Source organism: Limulus polyphemus, unplaced genomic scaffold (assembly GCF_000517525.1).
Source record: "Limulus polyphemus unplaced genomic scaffold, Limulus_polyphemus-2.1.2 Scaffold236, whole genome shotgun sequence".
Classification (NCBI taxonomy): Eukaryota; Metazoa; Arthropoda; class Merostomata; order Xiphosura; family Limulidae; genus Limulus; species Limulus polyphemus.
In genome coordinates this window covers 578,823-601,979 of record NW_013665846.1, presented here as the reverse complement: position 1 = coordinate 601,979, position 23,157 = coordinate 578,823, and the positions used below count along the sequence as shown (strand labels likewise).

The following is a 23,157-nucleotide window of genomic DNA, read 5'->3' as shown; positions in this document are numbered from 1 at the left end:
ATCAAATATCATACAAAACACATTAGATGTTTATCAATGTTTGCAGTACATTATGGAATATATTATAATGTAACATGAGATATGTCAAAAAGCATTTAAACAAATGCCATAATATTATCAAAGAAAGAACTGGTATTAATCCATCCATTACCATAAGTATTTCAATTAATGTAAAGGCTTTCAGTAAAACTTTTGATTTTAATAACCTTTACATTAGTTTTCCTATACATAAGAATAAAAAAAAATTCATAAGAAATTTCGAGATCTTCTAAGAATTCCGGTAAATAATTGCTTTGCGTTATTAATTAGAAATGTTTTTATGATAATATCATTCACACAAATTATAACTGTTTGTAATAAATCTTTGTAAGAAAGACTTCAACAAAAATTTGTACATTAATCCTGCTTGTAGATATATTTATTATGTTCTTTACTGAATTATCATGGCATAATGATCTGTAACTTACAGGAATACAGTCTCAATATCTTACTCATAAACTTTCAGATTGTTCAGAGTAACTCAATGGAGTAACTTTACTGCAGGTAAAAATAATGATGGTCGTCATACTAAAATGGTTCATTAATACCTTAAAAATTAAATAAGAAATCAAGGTTTTGACGTGATAGTTTTGTAAAGGCTGTGATATTCTGTAAAATTATTAATGCCATCGTCGAAAGCAAGAAACTTGTTCACTTAACTACAAAAAATAAAAAAAATTAGTGCTCAAAATTCTTTAGGAGAAACCATGTCTATAAAAAAAATTAAAATTAGTTGATGAGCTCTATCCACAAAATATTGTAATGTTGTATAAATTCTCCTGCATCTCATAAGATATGAATGGTTAACATTGTAGCATAACGTATTCAGAAATGGAAAGTTTATAACTTCAAAATTAAAATTGTCTATTTTGTTTAAACTTTTAAGCTTCAGCGTTTGGTTGACGACGCTCATATCCGGATAATGTGTTTTTTGTAGTGAAAGAGCTTTTAACCAGAGCGAGATCTGATGGATTACTGTGTTTGGCTGTGTCAAGAAATAGTATAACATTACGTAATCAATTTAGTTACATTAGTTTCTGTAATTACTTTAGTTATTGGTACTTTTTTTATTAAATATCGTTATTGCTATGATTTTTCTAGTATCTCATTATCACTTATAATTTCGGCTTCTTCTTAAAGATTCATTTTATTTATTACTTCTGGTTACCCGCTTTGATAATTGACTACTTATGTAAGAGGTAAGTTAAAGTCAGATTACTTGTGTAAGACACAGCTTATAGTATGTTTAGTAAGTTATTATTAGAGTATTTTAATCTTTTGATGATTTTCTTACTTATTTAATTTTCACCTTCGTAAGCCTTAGCTTTTTGCTGTACGATCTGTATTGTCATAATACCTGACTCTATAATTAGAATTATATGTGTCATAATAACTTAATTTAGGAGATAAACTATTCAAAAATTACACTATTGGAGCCGGTTAATGGGCTTTCATTGGTCACTAGAAGTTGTGAGAGGAGATTACAGAGAGCCTCGTTTATGCTGGTGTCTCACGTTTCAAGGAACAAAGAATCGGTGATAGTGCATAATGTAAACACTAGTTTTTATGTTTCTTATATGTATGTTATATACTATTTCCTCTCTATCGTTAGTTTCGTTAACAGTATAGTTCAAATTCTATAATATACTATTTCCTCTCTATCGTTAGTTTCGTTAACAGTATAGTTCAAATTCTATAATATACACAATATCAATTTTATTATTGTCAATTTTTTTTTCATTTATGAGAATTATTTAGCATTATTAGTTTATACACGAATTTTGGGCTAACTTAAATCTCCTAAACTGGCCGAATCTCATGAGACATTATTGTTATTACGGTCGAAAATATCGTCATTAAGGAAGGTATTCAACTGGTAAAACAATGCAGAATAATTAAGTACGGTATACTGAATTAGCAGTATTCATTAGTAGTTTAATTTTTATATCCACTTTACGTGGGAAATCTGCTTTGATTAGAAATTAATGACAAACTAACACTGGTTATTATCATTTCTTAATTGTTATAATTGTTCTTTGATTTTACGTGTAGTTTTTTCATTACGTTTCTGACAATTACTACACTTTAAAATAATGGTCCCATTACCATTACTTTTTATTTGGTTTCGAAATATTGGTGAAATAAAACTAAAGCTGAAACATATAAGCAGTTTTATTACCGTTGTCAGTGAGCTTCTCAGCTGGTTTGAGAGTACTGGCTGAAATGATCACAACACTGCTTCTTCCCTTCGCGTTCCATGCGTATACATGTAGTCTAAAGAGTGTCCCAACAGACAGGTTAGAAAGTTTAAAGCGCGGAGACTTCGAAGTTAAATTGGCTTGTAGACTGTTGTGTTCCACCGTGTAGACTTCGAGAGAGAATTTCTGAGTCATCCCTCCATCGTAGCCCTCTAGGCATTCAATAGCAATTTGATCTTGAGTTTGATTGAGGACAGAGCAGTTCTGCAAAGGATTTGGCGGCCCTAAACGTAATGAGAGAAGTTTTCTTATAAACAACAGAAACTGTCAGATAAACAAATTTATTCGATGTTGTAGGTGTATCTTCTCGTGCGTTAAACTATAGTTTCCATGTTTTCAGTTTCGATGAATTATAATTCAGATGTTCAATCATTCGAATCCTTACTTGTGGATTGTTATCCATGAAATATAGCCGAATATCGAATATGAGAGAAGGAAGAATTTAATATATATATTATATACATATTAAGCAGTGGATATATTAATTTCAAAACCTAAAGAAAACGGACCACAAAGCATACAATGTTCCTTTACCTTGGATAATATTTAAGGAAAAAGAAAAAAAATAGACTTTTCATCCAATTATACCAGAAACAAAAAATATCACATATAAAGATTTGTTTTGTTGGATTTTGAACAGATCTACTCAAGAGTTATTTATATTAGATGTCCCTAGTCAACACCACCTATAGCCAACTCTCAGGCTACTCTTGGATTCTTCCCCGAACTATGGATCAGACTGCAAAGTATAATCGTCCATATACATCTCCTGGCAATAAAAGGGGGTCTTCTGTAACCTATAGGGATACAGTATCAATATCTTACTCATAACCTTCCAGATTGTTCAGAGTAACTCAATGGATGATCTGTAACCTACAGGGATACAGTCTCAATATCTTACACATGGCCTAACAGATTTTTTATCTGTAGGAGTCTGGTGTGTTTGGCAGTAACTTAAGGGATGATCTGTAATCTTGTCAGCGTGCCGGATTGTAGAACAGAGATTTCGTGGTTCGCGCCCCCTTACCACAAACAAATAACGCTCTCCGTGGATGCTATTCAGTCTGAAGTGACACTTGTTTATACAACATCATATGGATAGATGCTGTTCAGTTTTCAGCAATGAAGTTATTATAAGGACAGGGACTAATACGGTATTTTAATATTGAGAGTTTTGAATTAAGTAAATGGTGTATTGTTAAAAGAACGAACCAATGGATTTAAAGCTTAAATTTAAAGACATTTTAAAATACAATATCGTAAATTCAAACGTGTGTGTGTGCTATAACAGCATATTTAACATTATCTGAAATTCTAAAATCATTATAACTCTTTCACTTTTATTTGATATTCATAATACATGATTGTTATGATGATCTTATTTAATGTACTTATAAATATAGTCAATATTTTGTGTAAGTGAATGAAAAAAACTCCTTTTACATTCAATACATTACTATTCTTTCATTGATTATATCTTGAAGTGGTAATATTTTAATATTGAATTTATATCTGTGTCAGGTATCTAGCATACTCAGCCTGAAAAAAGCACCTTATTCGGAAAAGACGTGTCAATGATCCAAGTAAGTAGACATAGCCAAACCTAATTTAGAACTTCTAACTATGAACAATAGTCATGATGTTTGGAACGGATATCCAAACATACAAAACCTTTCGGTATAGTAATTGAGAAATATGACAAACTGTGAATCCCTGATTATCCATTGGTTCATTATACGGTGTTTATTTACTATTTCGTTTTTAATTATCGTTCGTGTATTCGACGCACATCACACCACTATTTTATATACCTGAAATGTCTACAATTTTATCATGATCTTAAATACTAGACAAATAATAAAACATATAAGTAAAAATGGGATGCTTATTTTATGCATTGCAAGACATAGACATTGCTAGAAATACTGAAATGATATAATTACAAAAGTAGTAAACATCTTAATCAGATATTTGATACTATTAACCGTCGCATAATTTACCACTGTATAAACCTATTATACTTTAACTTCATGAGACACTAAACGAATATTCTGAATATGAAAGTACTATTCAATCGAAATGTAGCTAACAGGTTCAAACTTTTCTATTTAAAAGCAGAAAAAATAATAAGATCAAAGAAAAGAAAATGTCTCATTGTCAAATAATAAAACTGTTGAAGGCAGCACTTTAACTTCTCTCTCTCTCTCTTTTTTTAAAGACAGCTTTATGGTGACCTAAGCAATCCGTAGCTTAAGTGAATTAAGCCACTTGGAAATTTTATAACCTCCTTAATCTGCTTTATTAAATATAACACTAAAGGTTAAAATTGCATATAGTCTGCGATAATGGACGATACCCGCGTTTCACGATAAAATACTGACTGCTTGATGAGTGAAATAAAACTTCAAAATAGTTAATTAGGTTTTCATCTAGAAAACTACATTAAGAACCTTTGAAAAAATGTTTTATATGTATAATACACGTTTGTTGTTTCATTCCTGGAGAGAAAGAGCTAATATTAAATAAAAGTTTAATTTGAAATATTAAGAAAGGAGATAGAAAAACTTCATTACATTTAACACAAGCTCTAGAAAAAAGAAACATAAAATTAATCATTTATTATTCCAATTTAGATATTCCAGTACAAAGTGAATATACTAACGAGTTTACTTGAAACATGTTCATATATCTAACAAATGAATTTTAAACTTTCATAAATGGCATCATTAGCTGTATTTTGTTGATTCCAGTCAGATGATAAAAACCAAAATATCAAAGGTCATACAATAATTTCGGCACACGTTTTTGTCAAATGGATGATTATGCTAAATTAAAGTCAGAAAATGAAGTTTAATTACTTTTGTTTACTCATTACACTTGAATGCATATTTCTTTTTCTTAACTTAAAACTACGGAATGAGAAGTTTTGAAATCTACCTTATAAATCACTATAATGTTCTAATTGATTTCTGTTTATATTTTTCTAACAGAATGTTAATTGCAAATGTATTGAATTTTATTTTCATTTCGTATTTCTTAATAGAATGAAAAACTAATTGATAATTCAGTTATCACAAAAGTATTTTTTCGGTTTTAACTTTCTTTTTCAAATAGAGTGGCAAATTTCAGTTTATTCTCTGTTAACAAAGAAATTCTTTTGGCGGTTTTAACTTTATTCTTTGCAAGAAGAGTGACGGATTTCAGTTTATTCATCGTCAATTACGAGAATTTTGTGTTTGCTTTTCAGTTTATTCTTTCCGAATAGAGTGAGGAAATGTAGTTTAGCTTTAGTTACTCGCAAAAGATTTATGAGTATATTTGATAAAATGAGAAATTGTAGTTTTGCATTTAGTTATCATAGAAATTTTTTTACGCATTCAATATGATCATTTTATAATATAATAACTATTTCAGCTTATTGCTTGTTAGTCACTAGAGTACAGTGAGTGTTTCCAGTTTATCTTTTATTTGAAGAACAAGAAAGGACTGGCAAGGTGAATGAACAGAAGTTGGTACCAGAGTTAGAATTCAAGTATCACTAGTATTCAAGATACCAGGCGCACACTCAGTGGTGGGTTGCCAGGTGAGGGAGATCAAGAGATTCCCCAATGACGGTTACGTGATATGTAAATTATGCCCACACCTGAGGGTTACACAACTATTTCCTTATAAATACGTCATAGTTTCACGAATTGGAATTAGAAGGCACGTTACTAGAGTCATAGTTCTACGAAATGGAACCACAGGGTGCGTAGGTATTATGAGCGCACAAATAGTTTGCCAGTCAACCACCAGAGGGTGATATAGATAAACATATACTATAAAGATGATGATCTTTATAGTAACAATCAAAGTTTTGAAGTTAATATTTTATCTAATTTGCCTAATGTTGTTTTACAACAATCAGTACTGAAAAGTTTTTATCACAATTACAGTTTCGCTTTATATGTAACACTTACATTAAATCTGCTATTTTAATCTGGTTCTTATCAACTATACAGTTTTTGCTTATTTGTTTAAGTACATTATGTACATTATCTTAAAAAAGGCGGATGGTGATTCAATAGGCGGACGGTGTTACTAAGGGTTGTGTTTCTATAGGCGTACAATGTTACTGTACTTCCATAGGACTGAATACAAAGTTCAACTCATCTTAACTTATGTTTATAGTTTTCATTTATATATTTAACTGAATAACGTGTGTTTTACAAAGGTGAATGGTGTTATTAGGTGGATTGTATTAGTAAGGTTCTATAGGTGATGGTATTACTTGGCAAATTGTGTTACTAAGGTTAGTGTTGCTAAAGCAGACGGTATTTCTATAAACAGACTAATGAACAAAGGTTAGTAGGAGAGTATAACTGAGTGTAAAGTAAAGAATAATTGAATGCTAACTCAAATGTCCTAGACTAGTATGAAACTTAATTTAATATTGACCATCCAGTATTTTATAATTCAAACATTTTTCAGTTTGTGTCATTCCCAAATATCAAAGGATATCGAACTGCCAGCGGAATTTTGTTACTCTGGATAAATTTGAAGAACACAACCCAAATTGTAAGATGGACATGATATTGTTATTTCTTTACGTGTCTAAACAATTGCACCTTGAATACGTTAGACTATGTATGGATCTTGATAATTTATATTTGTAAAACAATAGTAGTTTTAAACTACATATATATGCGAGTTCCAGATCGAAAACAGAAACTAGTGACTTCCTAATGTACTCTCGAATTTTGAGAATGCCATGAATGTATATTTAACTTTCTGTATCATTATTTAAAGTGGAAGAATAGATAAATTCATTTTGCACTGACTGTCAAGTTCAGTGGCATACGAAATCTGTTCTTCATCGTTTGACTTATATACAACTTATTTTGGATGTAAAGTATATTCTGTAATGATAAACAGTATTTATTAAATGTGAAAGAATTGTCTTTTCTTTGTAGGCCATATCTTTTATTGTAAGAAGCAACAAAATTGAAATATTATGTAAAGAATTTTACAGATTTTTTTCTTAAAAGCTTCAAAAGTAAAATATATGCACATTATTTGTGATAAATCTTGGATAAAGTTGTCTTTTTCTAGCTTGAACTTTTGTTAATATATATTTCAGTATGTGTGATACTTCAAAAGTCTGTGATTTTTTACTGACCTTTACTGGCGATAGCTTTTAGGCTATGGTGAAAACACGTCAGTTTTAAGCAACATTAGGAGGGCCAAAAATCTAATGTTTCAGCACGATGGGGGATAGTCTAGTTAGTTATGGGTTTCAAGTGCATGATATTTTGTAAAATTTCTAAATAAGAAAACTTTCTGTGATTATATTACTTTGAAATAACTTTGAGGGGGAATGCAATTTATTCTATTTGACTAACAACATGCTAGAGTAAGTATGTACCGTAGGTACTATTACACTGGACTGTAGGTCAGTATTTTATAAACTAAGATGTTTACATAAACAGTATATAAGGGTAAATCTTGAAGTTCTGTTAATAAATGTTTCACTATGCTTATATATATTAATGATAGCATACTGGCATTTAATATTTAATTTGAACAGAGTAGAATGAAATTATTATTGAATTATCAATATAAGATGAGTATAGTCATGTTTTTCGACTGACCCTGTCTGAACTTTTGACTGATTGCTGTAAGCTGTGCACAGCTTAATCTTATTGAGTAGTGGGTGCATAATATTTTTTTTTGTAAAGTATCATGAAGTCAGCGAAATACAAGAACTGTACACTAACCTTTTCGTTTATAAACTATATGAAAAATCTTACATACTGAACTGAAATGAACAATTACTAATATGGACGTAATGTACAAAAGATGCATGAAATCTAATCCAGTATTTTATAAGTTAAGATGTTTATAGTATATTAGTGTATCTTGAAGTTTTGTTAATACATGTTTCAGTATGCTTGTCAAGTCTGTGATTTTACATTGTTGTTGTAATGATAAACAGTAAATATGTTGGATTTAAATGTCTAATTAAAAATTTTTATTGTCACCTCTTTTTTTTTTGGTTATAAACTATGTTCATTTGTGAAAAACGTATTTGATGGTTTGGTGAACTATTGTGATTAAATGCTATACTGTAATAAAGTTTCTCATTTGTCAACAAAATTTAATAAATATGTTTGAAAGTGACATGACTTTAGTCTTATACATTTCATTACAAACTAAAAATATATTTTACCAAAATGGTGTATGTCTGTGTGTTAAAAATTTTCTAATTCCAGATATTTCAATATTATTGACCTTTTATTCTGCCAGTTTTAACCAGACTGGTTATTGACCACGTGACGACCTATCCTGTCCTCTGTATTTCCTAAAATCAAAGTTTATCGAGCCTGTCCGCATACTTGAAGTTGTAGTCTTAGATGAATATGTCAACTGGGATGTGTCAGCAGTGGGATTGAAAAAGTAACCTGTCTGCTATTTAATATTCGTTTTTCTAAATGGTAAGAATATGACCTATACATAAAGTTTCAAACCTGCAAGAAAGAAGCTGTAGACAAAGATTTGTGAAAATATCTACAGAAAGGTAAGAATAGTAATAGTTAATCATAACTATTTACATAGATTCTTTAAACTTTAGTGGAATAAATCAACTTATAAAGGTAAATATGAAGTTGTTTTACATTATTTAGAGATTTAAATAAGCATCCTTTTGAGGGCGAATAGATGTTGTACAATATATTAATTATAGAAATGAATAAGCAATAAATGTTTTATGTGTAAAGCATCAGGAAATGCAAAAAGTATGTCATGTGAATTAAATATAGGAGCGAGAACTATAATCAGAAGGTTAACTCTGTACTAAATTGATACTTAAAAACACAATCAGTTGTACTAACTGCCTCATTCAATATTCATAAAAATGATACATTTTGTATGATAAAATCCTTTCATGACAGATAATTCTAAAATAATATAAAGTAAATTATTGGCTATGCTATCAAATAATGGATAAATTAAGATGGTTTTCATCACACATACTAATATATATATATAACAGTATTATAAAGTTGTCTCATTAAAACAATGGTTTTACTTGTAGCTTTTTAGGATATATAATCTAGACTATGTAATCACATGTTGAGACACCCTACGATGAGCTCATCATCCTATTGAACATTTATAGTCTGTTTATAGAAATACTATCCACCCTAGCAGCATTAACCTTAGTAACACAATTTGCCAAGTAATACCATCTACCTATAGAGAGCTTCAGCACCACAATCCACCTGGTAACAACATCTACCTTCCTATGTAAAACACATGTAATTCATTTACATATATTGTTGAAAAGTATTAACATAATTTGAGACAAGTTGAAATCTGTGTGCAATCCTACAGAAGTTTAGTAATACTGTCTGCCTATAGAAACACCACCTGCCTTTGTAAAACACATATAATAAAGTTAAATATATATAACAAAAACTATAAACATAAGTTGAGACAAGTTGAAATCCGTATGCAATGCTATGGAAATATAGTAACACTGTCTGCTTATAGAACCTTAGTAACACTCTCTGCCTTCGTAAAAAACACACACAAATGCCTAGTATGACCATCCACTTATGGAATCTTAGTAAGAAAATCTGCCTAGTACACCATCTGTTTATAAAAACACTACACTATCTATACAACCTTAGTAACACCGTCCGCCTACAGTAACAGATCCCCTGGCATCAAACTCCCCTAATAAAGTAGTGTCCTCTAATACCACTTCGTGGAACTATGACTCCTAAGAATACACACTCTGTTTTGAGTAACAATTGAACTATGATGTCACGTAACACCTCCTAGCAATGAACTCTCTGGTAGCAGGAACATCCCGTCATCAAGTGTTATGGGTAGGAAGTACAGTAACATTGTCCGCCTTTGTAAAACACACATAATATGACTAGTAAGACCATCCGCCTAGTAACACCATTTGTGTATACAAACCATACTCTTATTAACACTATCCGACTATAGAACCTTAGTAAAACCGTCCGCCTATAGAACCTTGGTAACAACATCCTGGTATAGTATCACTATCTACTTTTGTAAAACAAACATAATGTAATTAAACATATAAACAAATGCTATACTACTGATAAGAACCAAATTCAAATAGCAGATTTAATGTAAGTTTTACTTATAAAGCAAAACTGTAATTGTGATAAAAACGTTTCAGTACTGATAATTGTAAAAGAGCATTATGGAAATTAGATAAAATATTAATTTAAAACTTTGATTGTTACTATAAAGATGATGACATGTTTATCTATATCACCCTCTGGTGGTTCGCTAGCAAACTATCTGTGTGCTCATGACACCAACGCTGCCTCTGGTTCCATTTCGTAGAACTATGACCTTAGCAACTAGTCCTCTGGTTCCACTTCCCGGAGCAATGACGTATATATTATGTAATAGTTACGTAACACTCAGGTGTCGGCATAATTTGCATATTATGTAATCCCCAGGCGACATCCTTTGATTTATACTCACCTGGCAACCCTCCACTGAAGCGCCATCCTTTGGGCGCTGGGTATCCCAATAACTACTAGTATTATTCATTAATATACAGAGAAAGAAATTGAAATTTCTGACCCAAATACAGACGAATGGGGTCAAGAGAAATAAAATGGCGGATGTTTGTATTTTGTCGAGAGAGGATGCTGCTGCGTACAAATGATATTTTTGCACATGAAAATATAAAAATTAGTTTAGATGTTTGATTACTCTAACAAGGAAGGAATTGCAAGTAGATTATGTTTTTATTTGAATATTTCGACTTTTTACGGACTTAACTCTGGAAAACAGAAACAAAAAATGAAATATGATACAGGAAAAGTAAAAAACACCTTAATTTCCTCGTCATCTATCATAGTACCAAATACTCAGTTTTGAGATTTCAAACTAGGTGTTAACCAAAAAAAAAACATTTTAATACAGTATTTGATAACATATTTAACTAACTAAGCAATACAAGTTTAGGGATAATTCAAATTCAGCTATAAATAGTCAAGAGGCCTATGTGGGTTTAATGAAGGGAAACGATACAGTACTGTGAATATAATATACAAAGCTGGACTATTTTTTTTATTATTAGGGAAAAGAATAATATTTTTGATATCTTAGACATAAAGAAGATCAGTAGGTGGAACTGTATTAAGTATACATAATCTTAAATACATTAAAAACCTAATGATAGAAAAAACAAAAACAAAGCGCAATAATCATACGATCATTTCAAAGTTATCTTTATGATCTCATTGCAGAACCTTTTTATCCAAAGACCAAAGGCAGCAGTTATCCAGGTACACAGAGGTAGGCATGAGAGGAACGTGTTTGGTTTATTTAATTTAAACATAAGCCAGTTTTTCTTTTAGAAAGTATTTTTACTTTTTTATTTCCTTGTTTATTACCACTAATAAATTTAGTTTATCAAATTGTATGGTGTTTTTCAAAGTAAGGGGTGCTCATGGTTTATATTTCGCTCTCAGGGCCCACCAGAGCCTCAACTCGGCACTGCCTTAGTGGTATCTCCAGATCGAACGTAATTCATTCGATGTATTATATAACACGTAACAAGTATCAATCAAAGCCATATAAATAAAAAAAAACGTATTAAATATTTGAAACACAACTCTTATATAGTTTTGCTTTATTATGCTGACATTTGAACCCTGTATTTCAACATCTTTTGAACTTGTATTGTTTAGACATTTTGAAAGGTCATGAAGTACTGTATGAAGACGTTTTTTCTCTTAAAAACTAGTTCGAACAATGAAAACTGTGGATTTAATTAAAAATTTCAAATTAGAATTAAGAATATTATATTATCTTAAGTTAATCACAAGTTTGCAGCTGTTTTCCGTTTACCTGTGGGTCTCGAGTTCGAATCATATCGCCGAAGATGCTCACCCTTTGAGCCGAGAGGATGTTATAATGTGACTGTCAATCCCACTATTTGCTTAAAGTAGCCCAAGTGTTGGCGGTAGGTGGTGCTGACTAGACACTTTCACTCTAGTCTATTATTTCTAAATTTGGGATTACTAACGCTTATAGCCCACAAATAGCTTTGCGCGCAATTCAGCAAACAAACAAATTATCTTTTCCTGATCGACTAATTAATTGTGTTATAGTTAATAACAACAGCCTTATAATTGGTTTAGTTCGTTCCCAGTGTTTGTTTACGGACTTATAACGCTAAACTCTGGGGTTCTATTCCTCACAGTGGACAGATCGCATTAACCCATTGTATAGCTGCGCGATAAAGCAGTAACAATTGTATCAGTTTATTCTTTGGAAGTGAGACTTACGTCTTTGAGCTATCATTAAAATGATTTTCCAAGTTTATATTTTTCAGCTCATTTTGTGGCATTCAAACGTAAGCTTAGAGTCTCGTACTATTACACTTGTCATTTTAACTAAATATTACTTAGTGGATTTTGCTGAGGTCTTGTTCATGCTGCAAATAAAAGCTTATATTTTTTAAATCTATCTTATTTCATAAAAGTAAGGTAAAGCAAACGTTAGAGTGAACCTAATTCTCAAGATCCTTATATTTGTGTGATATTGATGAATTAATTATATTTTATCTTGATTTCTACAAGGAAGATATTAAAATATTTTTTTAAATATAACTTAAAATATACAGCAAATAATAGATTTGTTTTTAAATAGAACAAAAATACGAGTTTTTGAGCAAGCTTATAATTATTTTGGGATGAGATTTAAACCAATCAAGTGACTTTTGACTTTTTTTTCTTCACATCTTTCCAAAAGAGTATTTTCATCATTTTAACTTCATATCTCATGTCTAGTGGTATAGGTTGTAGACTCTATTTGATAAAAAGTTGAAATATATACATATATAATTAGTAAGCTGTTAGGGTAATGGATTCTTTAGAGTACAGAACAGTTTTTCACACTCACCTGCAGGGACTATAGTAAAGACACAAGGGATGATCTGAATGCCAATATTGTTTGTCCCCCAACAGAATAGGTTCCCAAAATCCTCCCCTGACTGGGGTATGTAGGTTGCAATACTCTCTATCTGATCGCTGGTGTATTGTATTGCGTCTGAATGTTTCGTAGTGGTGTTAAACCTCCAGTGAAAAGTTACATCTGACGGGTCAGCATCTAGCCGACACACAACTTCAACTGCCTCGTTTATCGCCACGCCGTATGTAGTTTTTTGATTAAGATCACACCGAGGGACATCTTTGAGGAAAATAAACAGAAAAGAGTTTGAACTTCTGTGAGCAAAACTTGAAAAATGATGAACAGCAACGACAACATAGAATTATTGGTTTGTCGTAAGAAAACACTAAAATCTCTATGTGCCTAACTGTGGTTTTGCGTGATGTTTTTGTACTTTTAAGACATATATTTTCTAAAAGATGAAAAATAGAACGTTTGACGAACTTTGTATTTTCAACATTAACTTGCTTTACATTTTTCAAATGTAGGAAGACTCATGTCAGTATTGAGTTGTTACAAATGCACGCAATGCTTCATGCAAACGAAGAACTAACAAAAACAGATCAACTTTTAATAGAACTATTTTTTTTATGTTATTTAAACAAGCAAGAAATAAGAATTACCGAACATATTTTTGTGTAATTTTGTTGTTTAAATCATAAATCCAATTCACTATTTCTTTAAAAAGCAGAATCAATATACACCATTACAATAATGAGATTTCTTGCATACAATCAAGATACCAAAATAATGTAATTGAATAGAATCATTTGTTAAAAAGTCCGACGTTAGTATGATGTTACGGAAGTGCTACTGAACTCGTAGACAATATGCGCGTGTTTTGCATTGTTAGCTCTGGAAAGCAATATCGTACGCAGCTTTTAAAGAAAATATAGTAATTTATCTCTGTTGTTTCTTTCATAAAAAGGCCGAACAATTTATTTTTTAAAGAAATTAATTCCTGTAAATTTAGCATGTGATTGATTTTTTTATGCATGTATTATTTTCTGAAATAATAAGAATACGCTAGCAAGATATTTTCATATCTTATTGAAGAAAAAATATTTCAACGGTTTCCTTGATATTTTTCATAAATGAAAAATGTTTGGAGCGAAATTTACATGTTCTGACATGTTGTAATAACGCTTCCCATTACGTTATCCTACTGACTTTCATTTTGCTGATGAAGATGTTATTATTATTATTTTATTTTATAATGTAGTTCATTTCATATGAGCTTTTTCTATGAACTCTGGGGTTAAGAACACCATAATGAAGATATATTCGTCAAATATTCGTAATAGACTACCACATCAGCACCAAATACTAAATTGAAGGTTAATTTCCAATTATGTACAAGGAAGAAAAAGGTAGGCAAGTGAATAGACACTGTCGATTGAGGCAAACCTTGCCTTGAGAAATGAGGTATGTTAATATGCTGGTTTTATTATAAACAAATCTCGTTTTAGTTAAAACATAACAGTTCTTTTTTTCTTTCTACGATTAAAAGCAAGACAGGGTTAAAATTGATTTTAAAAACATTATAAGTTGCGAAATTTGCTAAAGCCTAACATTACCGAGATGTTACAAGGTCGGACGCAACCAGATTAGAATTGCATTGATGATCGATTGAACAAATAACTTTTATAAGTTACTCGTACCATCGTACGTACTGTACCTTGCTGTTGAGCTTTCCAGAGATTTTGTATTTAGCTATATAACTCTGATAGGATCAGTTAAGTCGGCATATTCTGCCAAGAAATTTGCACTTCATTCGCTCGTGCTGAAATTTGTTCAATATAATTATAACATATTGAGCCACCAGTCTTAAAAGTATTAGTAAATAAATGTACGCGAGGTTACATATACGCGGCAATAAGATGAGCCTTTATCACGTATTTTGTGTAAAATACTGCTTATAAACTTGTTTTAAGACATTCTTCTCCTTGTACTAATCCTGACTAGCTTCTCCAAGGCTTGTAGAATGTAATTACTATATTACATTTTCACTGGTTGTCTATCAGTAACTTCATCATACACTACATTAAATTTGAGTAAATCCGTGGTTTATGTGTAGAATGAACGTAATGAATGTTAGTAAAACACACACATACATGCATACATATATATATATATACATATATAAACAGCTTCTGTATAACGTTTGTTATAATATATTTTATGTTAATATGTTATGAGGTTCACATTACACACGTTAAGTAGCCTTCTATTCTAATATTGGCAAACTGGTATCACAAGAATAAAAAAATGATATCATACACTAACGTACACTTAACCTTCAGAAAGATCTCATTGCTGACACCTAGACCTTCTACGTTCTGTGCAGAGCAGGAGTAACGCCCTCTAAATTCACGTTGTACGTGATGTATGGCGAGAGTTTGGTTGGTGATGATGATACCTATAGAGTTGTTGGATGTCAGAGAACGTCCTTCGAAGTGCCAAAACACTTGAGAAACCCAAGGGTTTGCTCGAATGTGACATTCAAAATAAACATCGTCACCTTCCTTAACTTTTTCTGCTTTTCTGCTGGCTCCCAATTCAAGTGAGATTTGAGGTTTATCTGAACAGAATATTTAAATTATTATTTAGATAGTCGATTACCGCGCATTAATAATGTATAATTTAACTACTACTTTAATAACAGATAAATAACTTACTACTATAATTTGCAAAATGTAAAAAATATCATATCGTAAACTTACTATAAAAATGACAAAAAATATACTGCTTGCTATTTCATAACTACATTTTTTTACTGTCGATTTATAAGCGATTCATACTTTTATGTTGAAAATAAGTTACTGTTTTCATTTTATTCATTACTGAGCCCAAATTATCATATACACTCAGTATAAAATTATAGTTGTACTTGGAGATACTCAAATCTTTTACTGGTAAATAATGAAACAAGCTAGTCTGTATATAACACATTCTAATTTCTCTTGACTAAACAATAAACATTTATACACACACAACTGAAATTATGCGAGTACTTTATAGAATTATTAAAATTCAATCTTAAGAAATCCAATATATGCAGTAATGTAATGCATGCATAGCAAATAAAAGAGAGCTTGTTATGAACATAAAACTAAACATTTTTAAAAATATAATAACAATGATATTTTGAAACAATGAACTTCGTTTACCTATAAAATGATAAAAAACCTATAACCCGAGCGCTTTCGATAGGTGGATCTTTCTTCTTCAGGGATAAACTACTATAACACTTCTTATTTTTACCAAAAGAAACCTTATTAAGACTTTATCAATATTTTTTGTCTCCAATTCCTTGAATACATTAGCAAATCACCCTGTTAAAAATAAAACTGTCTTAACCGAAGCGTAACCCGTATTTTTCAAATCTTAAACTTGTCTCCTTTTGCCCATCGTTTTCAAAATACAGTACAAGGAAATAAGTGGCTTTTATCCTTTCGATCTCCTGACTAGCTTTTTAAATTTCAATAGTAAATAAGTTGAGAGATCTTAACCTCTTTCTATAACATAACAAATCCTTCCATCCTCAGAATAATCCTAATAGCCCTCCTCTTAACCCTTTGCTATAAAACAATATCCTTTCTTATTTTTTTTTAGAAACACAACTGTACACACTATTCCAAGTGAAACCTTACAAGTAACTTATGTAGAGAATTTACACAGGTCAACACTGCAAGTTACATACGCCAGGTGGCAGCACTGTTAGACATTTTCAAAATAATGACCATCATAGAGAAAGCGAATATTTATTGCTTTATGGAATGTTTTGTAACATGACACAGTTTTATTGATTGTTAAAACATATTCAGCTATATCAGTTCATCGAACAATAAATTAGGCTGTTACACGCCTTTACGTGCCACATTTAATCGTGTTAAGTATAGTAACATATGTATTACAACATAATCAACTACTATAAAATATACACAGCTTTCAACTGTGAACGTAACAGCATTTCATAGATATCCCTGTTATATCTTAAAATAATCTTGCTTAGAAATGTTTGGAAATAAAGCAGTAAAGCATGGTATTACTTGACAATTCGTTATCCATCATTTGAAGGTGGTTTCGCTTTTTTTACTGTAGGCAGATGTACAAGCTGTGTTGAAACAACTATCAGAAAAAGGGTGATGTTGATGTAATAGAAAATTCTAACACAATACCTCTTTGAAATGTATTTACATAGCACAAAGCTTGCATTTTCTTTTTATTTGTGTGTACTTTTTTTTAAAGACTTGTTATCAAAATAAAAGATCCACAAAATCCAAATTTGTTAAACTTCCTTTTATGTGAAACGAGGTTGGATAGTTTGTATAGAACAAATTATATTTTCTTTGCTGGAGGACTGATGCGCAATCTTTACAAATTTATAAAGCACTTATGCACCAGAAGGTGTTTAAAGAAAAAGAGAAAAATATAGATCCCTTTTTTTTGAGGATGGAAAAATAAATAAAACCATAAGAAGAAAAGTTGAAAGCGAAAGATATCATAGAGACTAATTGAGTGAAACATTATATATATGTATATTAATGTGTATGTGTAATTTTCCCATTAGATGTTACAAATACAACAGATATATATATATATATATATATATGTTAAACAATAGTTGTGTGTGCTTGTATGCATACTTTAATTTGTAAATTAGATAAATTTGTTTGTTTGTTTATAGTTAAGCACAAAGCTACACGAAGGGTTATCTGTGCCCTGCCCACCACGGGTATCGATAGCCGGTTTCTAGAGTTGTAAGTGCTCGGGCATACCGCTGTGTCACTGGGTGCAATTATATAAATGATATATATATATATATATATATGCATACTTACACATATACACACACACATATATATATATATATGCATATGATTTAAATGAACAAAAACAAGCTCAAACAAAAATTAAATTAAAGACGCTGCATAAATTAAAAGGATTCCCAGGGTACAGACTATAATGTGGGATATAAAATGTGCCTTAGGTTTTGGAGGTGACTGCGGAAGTAGGACCTACATTGCGGTTGGGATACATCTTCTATCAGTCTTAAACTCCGTTCACCAGTCTCACATGAAGAAATTCATAAAAATAAAATATATATGCATGCATGTATCTATACCGCAGTCATAAACTCATAAACTGCACAAACTCGAGAAACCTTACATGGAAAACCCCAATTACATGTTTGTTGTAAGAAATAGAACACGAAAATTAAAGCATGATTTAGAAATGTGTTTCAACAAATTCAACATAACATGGTCCCCTAGTGGCACAACAGTATGTCTGCGGACATACAACGCTAGAAACCGGGTTTCGATACCCGTGGTGGGCAGAGCACAGATGGCCCATTGTGTAGCTTTGTGCTTAACTTCAAAGAAACAAACGAACAAACAACATAACATTTAAGAGATTACAAAAAAAAAACACTTTAAGTACAGATGAAAATATACAGGTCCTCGAAGATAGGAAATTAGTTTACCCAAAGATTTGAGTAAATTAAAGGTCATCTAAAGAAAAGAAATACAAGGATTTATATACGATTCTATACACGTTCTGATATTTTAAAAATGAAACTCTTCGGGAGCCATTACTTTTTCTTCTTTTGTTTTGAGCGTGGGAAACCGGGCTTCATATTTGGTGATCCAATCGAAGTTCTGGTGGTTTGAGTTTTCTTATAGTTCGGCTACTTTTACTACGTAAAAATATGAGCTTTTTAAAAACCTCAGTGGATTTATTTATGGTAAAGATATTGTTGGTTACTTTTAAAGGTAAAGTCTTATAGGTTTTTTTAGCATTTTCTAAATAAATAAATAAATCCATTTAAAGTAAGAGGATAATATTATTGCTATAATTCAATTGAAAGAAAGTACACTTGAAAACGACGTAAAACTTTAGATATCTAACGTGAATTCGTGTTCTGTTGCTGCAAAAAATGCGCTCTGCACTTTGAGGCCGTGAGTGCGTTATAAAGTGACTGTCAAATCCCTCTATTTGATTAGAATAACACAAGCATTGCCAGTGGGTGCTGTAGACTAGCTTATCTTCCTTCCAGTCTATTGGTTCAAAATTAGGGACAGCTAGTGCAGGTAACCCTTGTGTAGTTTAGTGGCGATTATACGAAAGAAAAAAAACAAACAAACAGTGGTAGGGTTACACCATATAATACATTTAACCTTTACTTGCAGAGCTCATACGTCGAAGGAAGAAGAAGGAAAAAAGGACCGTCTGCAACCAATTATGAGGAAGTAGATGCTTCTAATAAAAGATAATTATAAAAGTAAAATTGAAAGAGTGTACTACTGTGAGACCAATTGGGGTCATAGGTAAGATATGTCTATTTAATATAATATTACAGTTCCCATGATAGTCACATACATTATGAAGAACATTATATAATAATACTTAAAATATCTAAGTTGAAATTTTCTGCTATTAAACAAATGAAAAATAGAATTACAAAAGTTTATCTACAAGTTAAAAAAAGAAATAATATACTCAACCAATCAACCATCCCGAACATTATACTGTTAAATATTGGGCTCAATTAGATGTATGATTTTAAATACCAACGCATTTTAGCTAATCTGCCTTTGCCAAATGCAAAAGATAAGCTGGGCTTGCGTAAAAGCAGGGATGATGTAACTAAAGTAACCAACATTTAAAAGAAAAATACTATAACTACTTCTGATACTTACAGATACAACTCTTCTAAGGCTATTACTTCCAAATTTCAATAACATTTTATAATAGTTATCATTAAATATTTTACAATCTTCAACTTACTGAAAGCTCTACGTTTATAAGAAAATATTCTACTTTATTACAAATTCTGCAGATCATCACATTTTTGAATAAAGATGAAGAGAAGTTACTATTAAATGAAGTTAGTCCATCAATTTGAAAAGAAAATTCTTGCCTTTTATAATTTTTTTCATTTCAGCTGCAACGTTTTTGTTTTTATATCTGGATCTAAGCAATGTGTTTGTGTATCAGATATCGCAGTATTCGGTTTTCATCCAACTTAACACAACATATTTTATAGTAACGTAATGCTTTAATTATTCAACCTAATTGAATAATTTATGTATCTGTAAAGTAAATAAATCTGAGTTTAAGGCATTTATTATATAAAAACTTCCATAAAAAGTTTAAAACATTAGAAGAAGAATTATTACACCTGTCGAGGTACCAAATAATTTGTTCAATGTATGAGTATGTATGAGTATTAACACTTTATGTTAATAATGCATTTGATTCTATCCAGAAGCTGAAAAGCGTTAATCAGTCTGCCCTTTTAGGTGTCACCAATTTATTTTATGAAATCTCTAAATATCGCTTTAGAATAATACATTATTCCTGTTAATCAACCAAGTAGTACTTTGTCGTGCCCTACTTCGTATTGAAATTATTTATCTTTCGCAATAGTAGTACTAATTTTAAATGTAGTGCTTTTAATTTTGAACAAAACTGAAAGACTAATGACGGGTAGAGATCAGGTACGTTGACAATAGTTCAGAAGATTCTTTCTTCAATAATATTTTTCCGAGACCCACAAAATTATCATCAAGATAATCATACCTTTTTTGAGTGTTGAATTTATTTAATATATTAAATATCATGATAACCTAAAACGTTTCCTCTGGTTCATTGAAATATTTTCTATCAGGCTTAGCAGGCTTCAGTGAATTTCTACTATGGATGTTATTTTAAATAACTCGAAACCATTGCCGCTTTTAAGAGATAAATATTGACGTCTCGTAAGGATATCAACACCATCATCCACATATTTACTAGAGACAATGAATCATATCAACAACATTCTTTTATAAATTTTCTAGTTCACCGAAATAATAATAGTTTTTAAAATAAACGAACTATGTACAGGAAATTGTTTTTTTCTTTGGATTCAGCTCATGATCTCTCTCACAAAGTAGCCATTAACCATTAATCCACTATGATATTTTTATTTGTAACAAAAATGTTGAATCAAAAAATCAATTACATTAAATCTTGTTTTGCACTAAATTACGAATTCCCCAAAACTTTGAGCGGAAAAGTATCCTACAATTTCTGCATAATCGTTCACAGAATAACTTTAATTTAACACAAAGTAAATTGATTTATTCCCATTCCTTGCATAACTTGTGTTTCTAATGATATAAAAAGACTTGGTTCAGGATGGCTAAAAACCAATTTTCTGAAGCTTTCCTGTTTTTAACTCAAACCGGGTCACATATTAACCACTATTTTTCAAATAAATATTCAAAATATAATTATCCTGGTTATACTGACAAACGTGATTTCAATGTTTGCACAAATTTTTAAAGAGGGAAATCTGGCATAGAAATCAATGTTAGATTAAAGGAACACTATACCTGCTCTCATGTTTTTGACCACGTAAAATTAGCTAATCGCAAGTTAAATTCTTATTATGCTAATATCATTCGCAAAACTAAAATACAAATTAAAGAATCTTTATTCATTAAATAATTACACTCACTCATCAGTAAGCATCAAGGTTGTCAACTTTGTTCTAATATTCTATACGCCACCACACTGACACGTGCTTCCAGATATTTATTATATCATCTTCTGCCTTTAGGTATTGCCTAACGATATCCGAACTAACTTTGAGGAAATGTCACCGAATCTTTTAGTATTTACCGCTACGTCCTATTTTATCTATTTTTGAATCATTTGAATTTATACATTAGAACGTATCTAAATATCTGAATTTAATTTTATATTCAACTAAGTTTTCATGCTTACTCTATAAGATTATTTTGTCGATAATCTATATTTAGGTCCTTCATAAGGAATATTTTACAATTTTGAATACTAAAATTTCCAAGTTACCAGTGTAGCTTAGGAGGAGCAACCTGTGTTTTTAGACATTGTTCAACACCCTTTAAGGAAAATGTCTAATTTTTATTTCGTGGAAGAGATGATTTTCCTAAACATTTTAAAGCATGCTGTAAAGAAATTGTGGTACTAACTTTTCCTGTGAGCTTTTGAATCATATGACTGTCAGAAAGGTCACAAAGCACATGACAGATTTTCATTCGGTCACGTAAAAGTAATTTCATTCAGTAATATACAGTCGCAATTTTAATAAGACACCGTTGTGTGTTTTAACATAAAAATATCTTCAAAGCTTTAAAATTTCATAAGCTTTATTTAACCTTGTAAGTATTTACATGTTTGTAGGTCAATATTATTGCAAGTAGCGGATTACCAGCTAATAGAAGGAAACCTAAGGTACACTATATGTAAATTGGAACAAAATCCTTCTGCCCAGATGCGTTAACAATTCGACATACATTATTCCATGAAGTGTTTTCTTAATTCAACGTAAATTGTTCAGTAAAACAATTATACTCTTATTTACGGTGTGACGGATTTATTATTATATATTTATTTCAATATCGACGTTTGTTTAGATTAAATTTGTATTTAGAAATATGCATAACTTATACTGTTACATATGTATTGCGAAACTCCTGCCTATTCTCTAAAGTTGTAGAAGGTTCTTGAGTGTAAGAATCAACAATATATATATATGTACGCAAACGCTTAATGTAGCTTTGTATTGTTACATAATCTGAATTTTCTAGAAACTCTCCACACGCCTATAAATATAACCAACGCGACATGCCAAGAACAGTATCTATTATTGGGTTGCTGTAATTGGTGTGCTATAAACTTCATAAGCTATAACTGTGTTTAACGCTTATTAATCGGGACACTTCAAACATTTGACCTGGAAAATTTATAAATTTCGAACATTACAAATCATTTAACTTCAGTGGACTTTCATCGGACATTAGTATTTTTACGAAAACATTATATAACTTCATGG

The 23,157-nt window shown here is 30.7% G+C and overlaps 1 protein-coding gene across 6 annotated transcripts in view; it reads right to left on the bottom strand.

Moving 5' to 3' along the window:
- The window catches only part of LOC106478637 (synaptogenesis protein syg-2-like), a 263,962-nt gene that overhangs the window by 31,506 nt on the left and 209,299 nt on the right, over positions 1-23,157 (bottom strand). For all 6 annotated transcript variants that reach the window (XM_022382272.1, XM_022382270.1, XM_022382268.1 and 3 more), the window contains exons 6-8: positions 15,580-15,870; positions 13,242-13,529; positions 2,219-2,521 (exon numbers count right to left, since the gene is read on the bottom strand). In XM_022382272.1, coding sequence (XP_022237980.1) covers positions 2,219-2,521; positions 13,242-13,529; positions 15,580-15,870 — 882 coding nt within the window. The remainder of the gene's footprint in view (positions 1-2,218; positions 2,522-13,241; positions 13,530-15,579; positions 15,871-23,157) is intronic.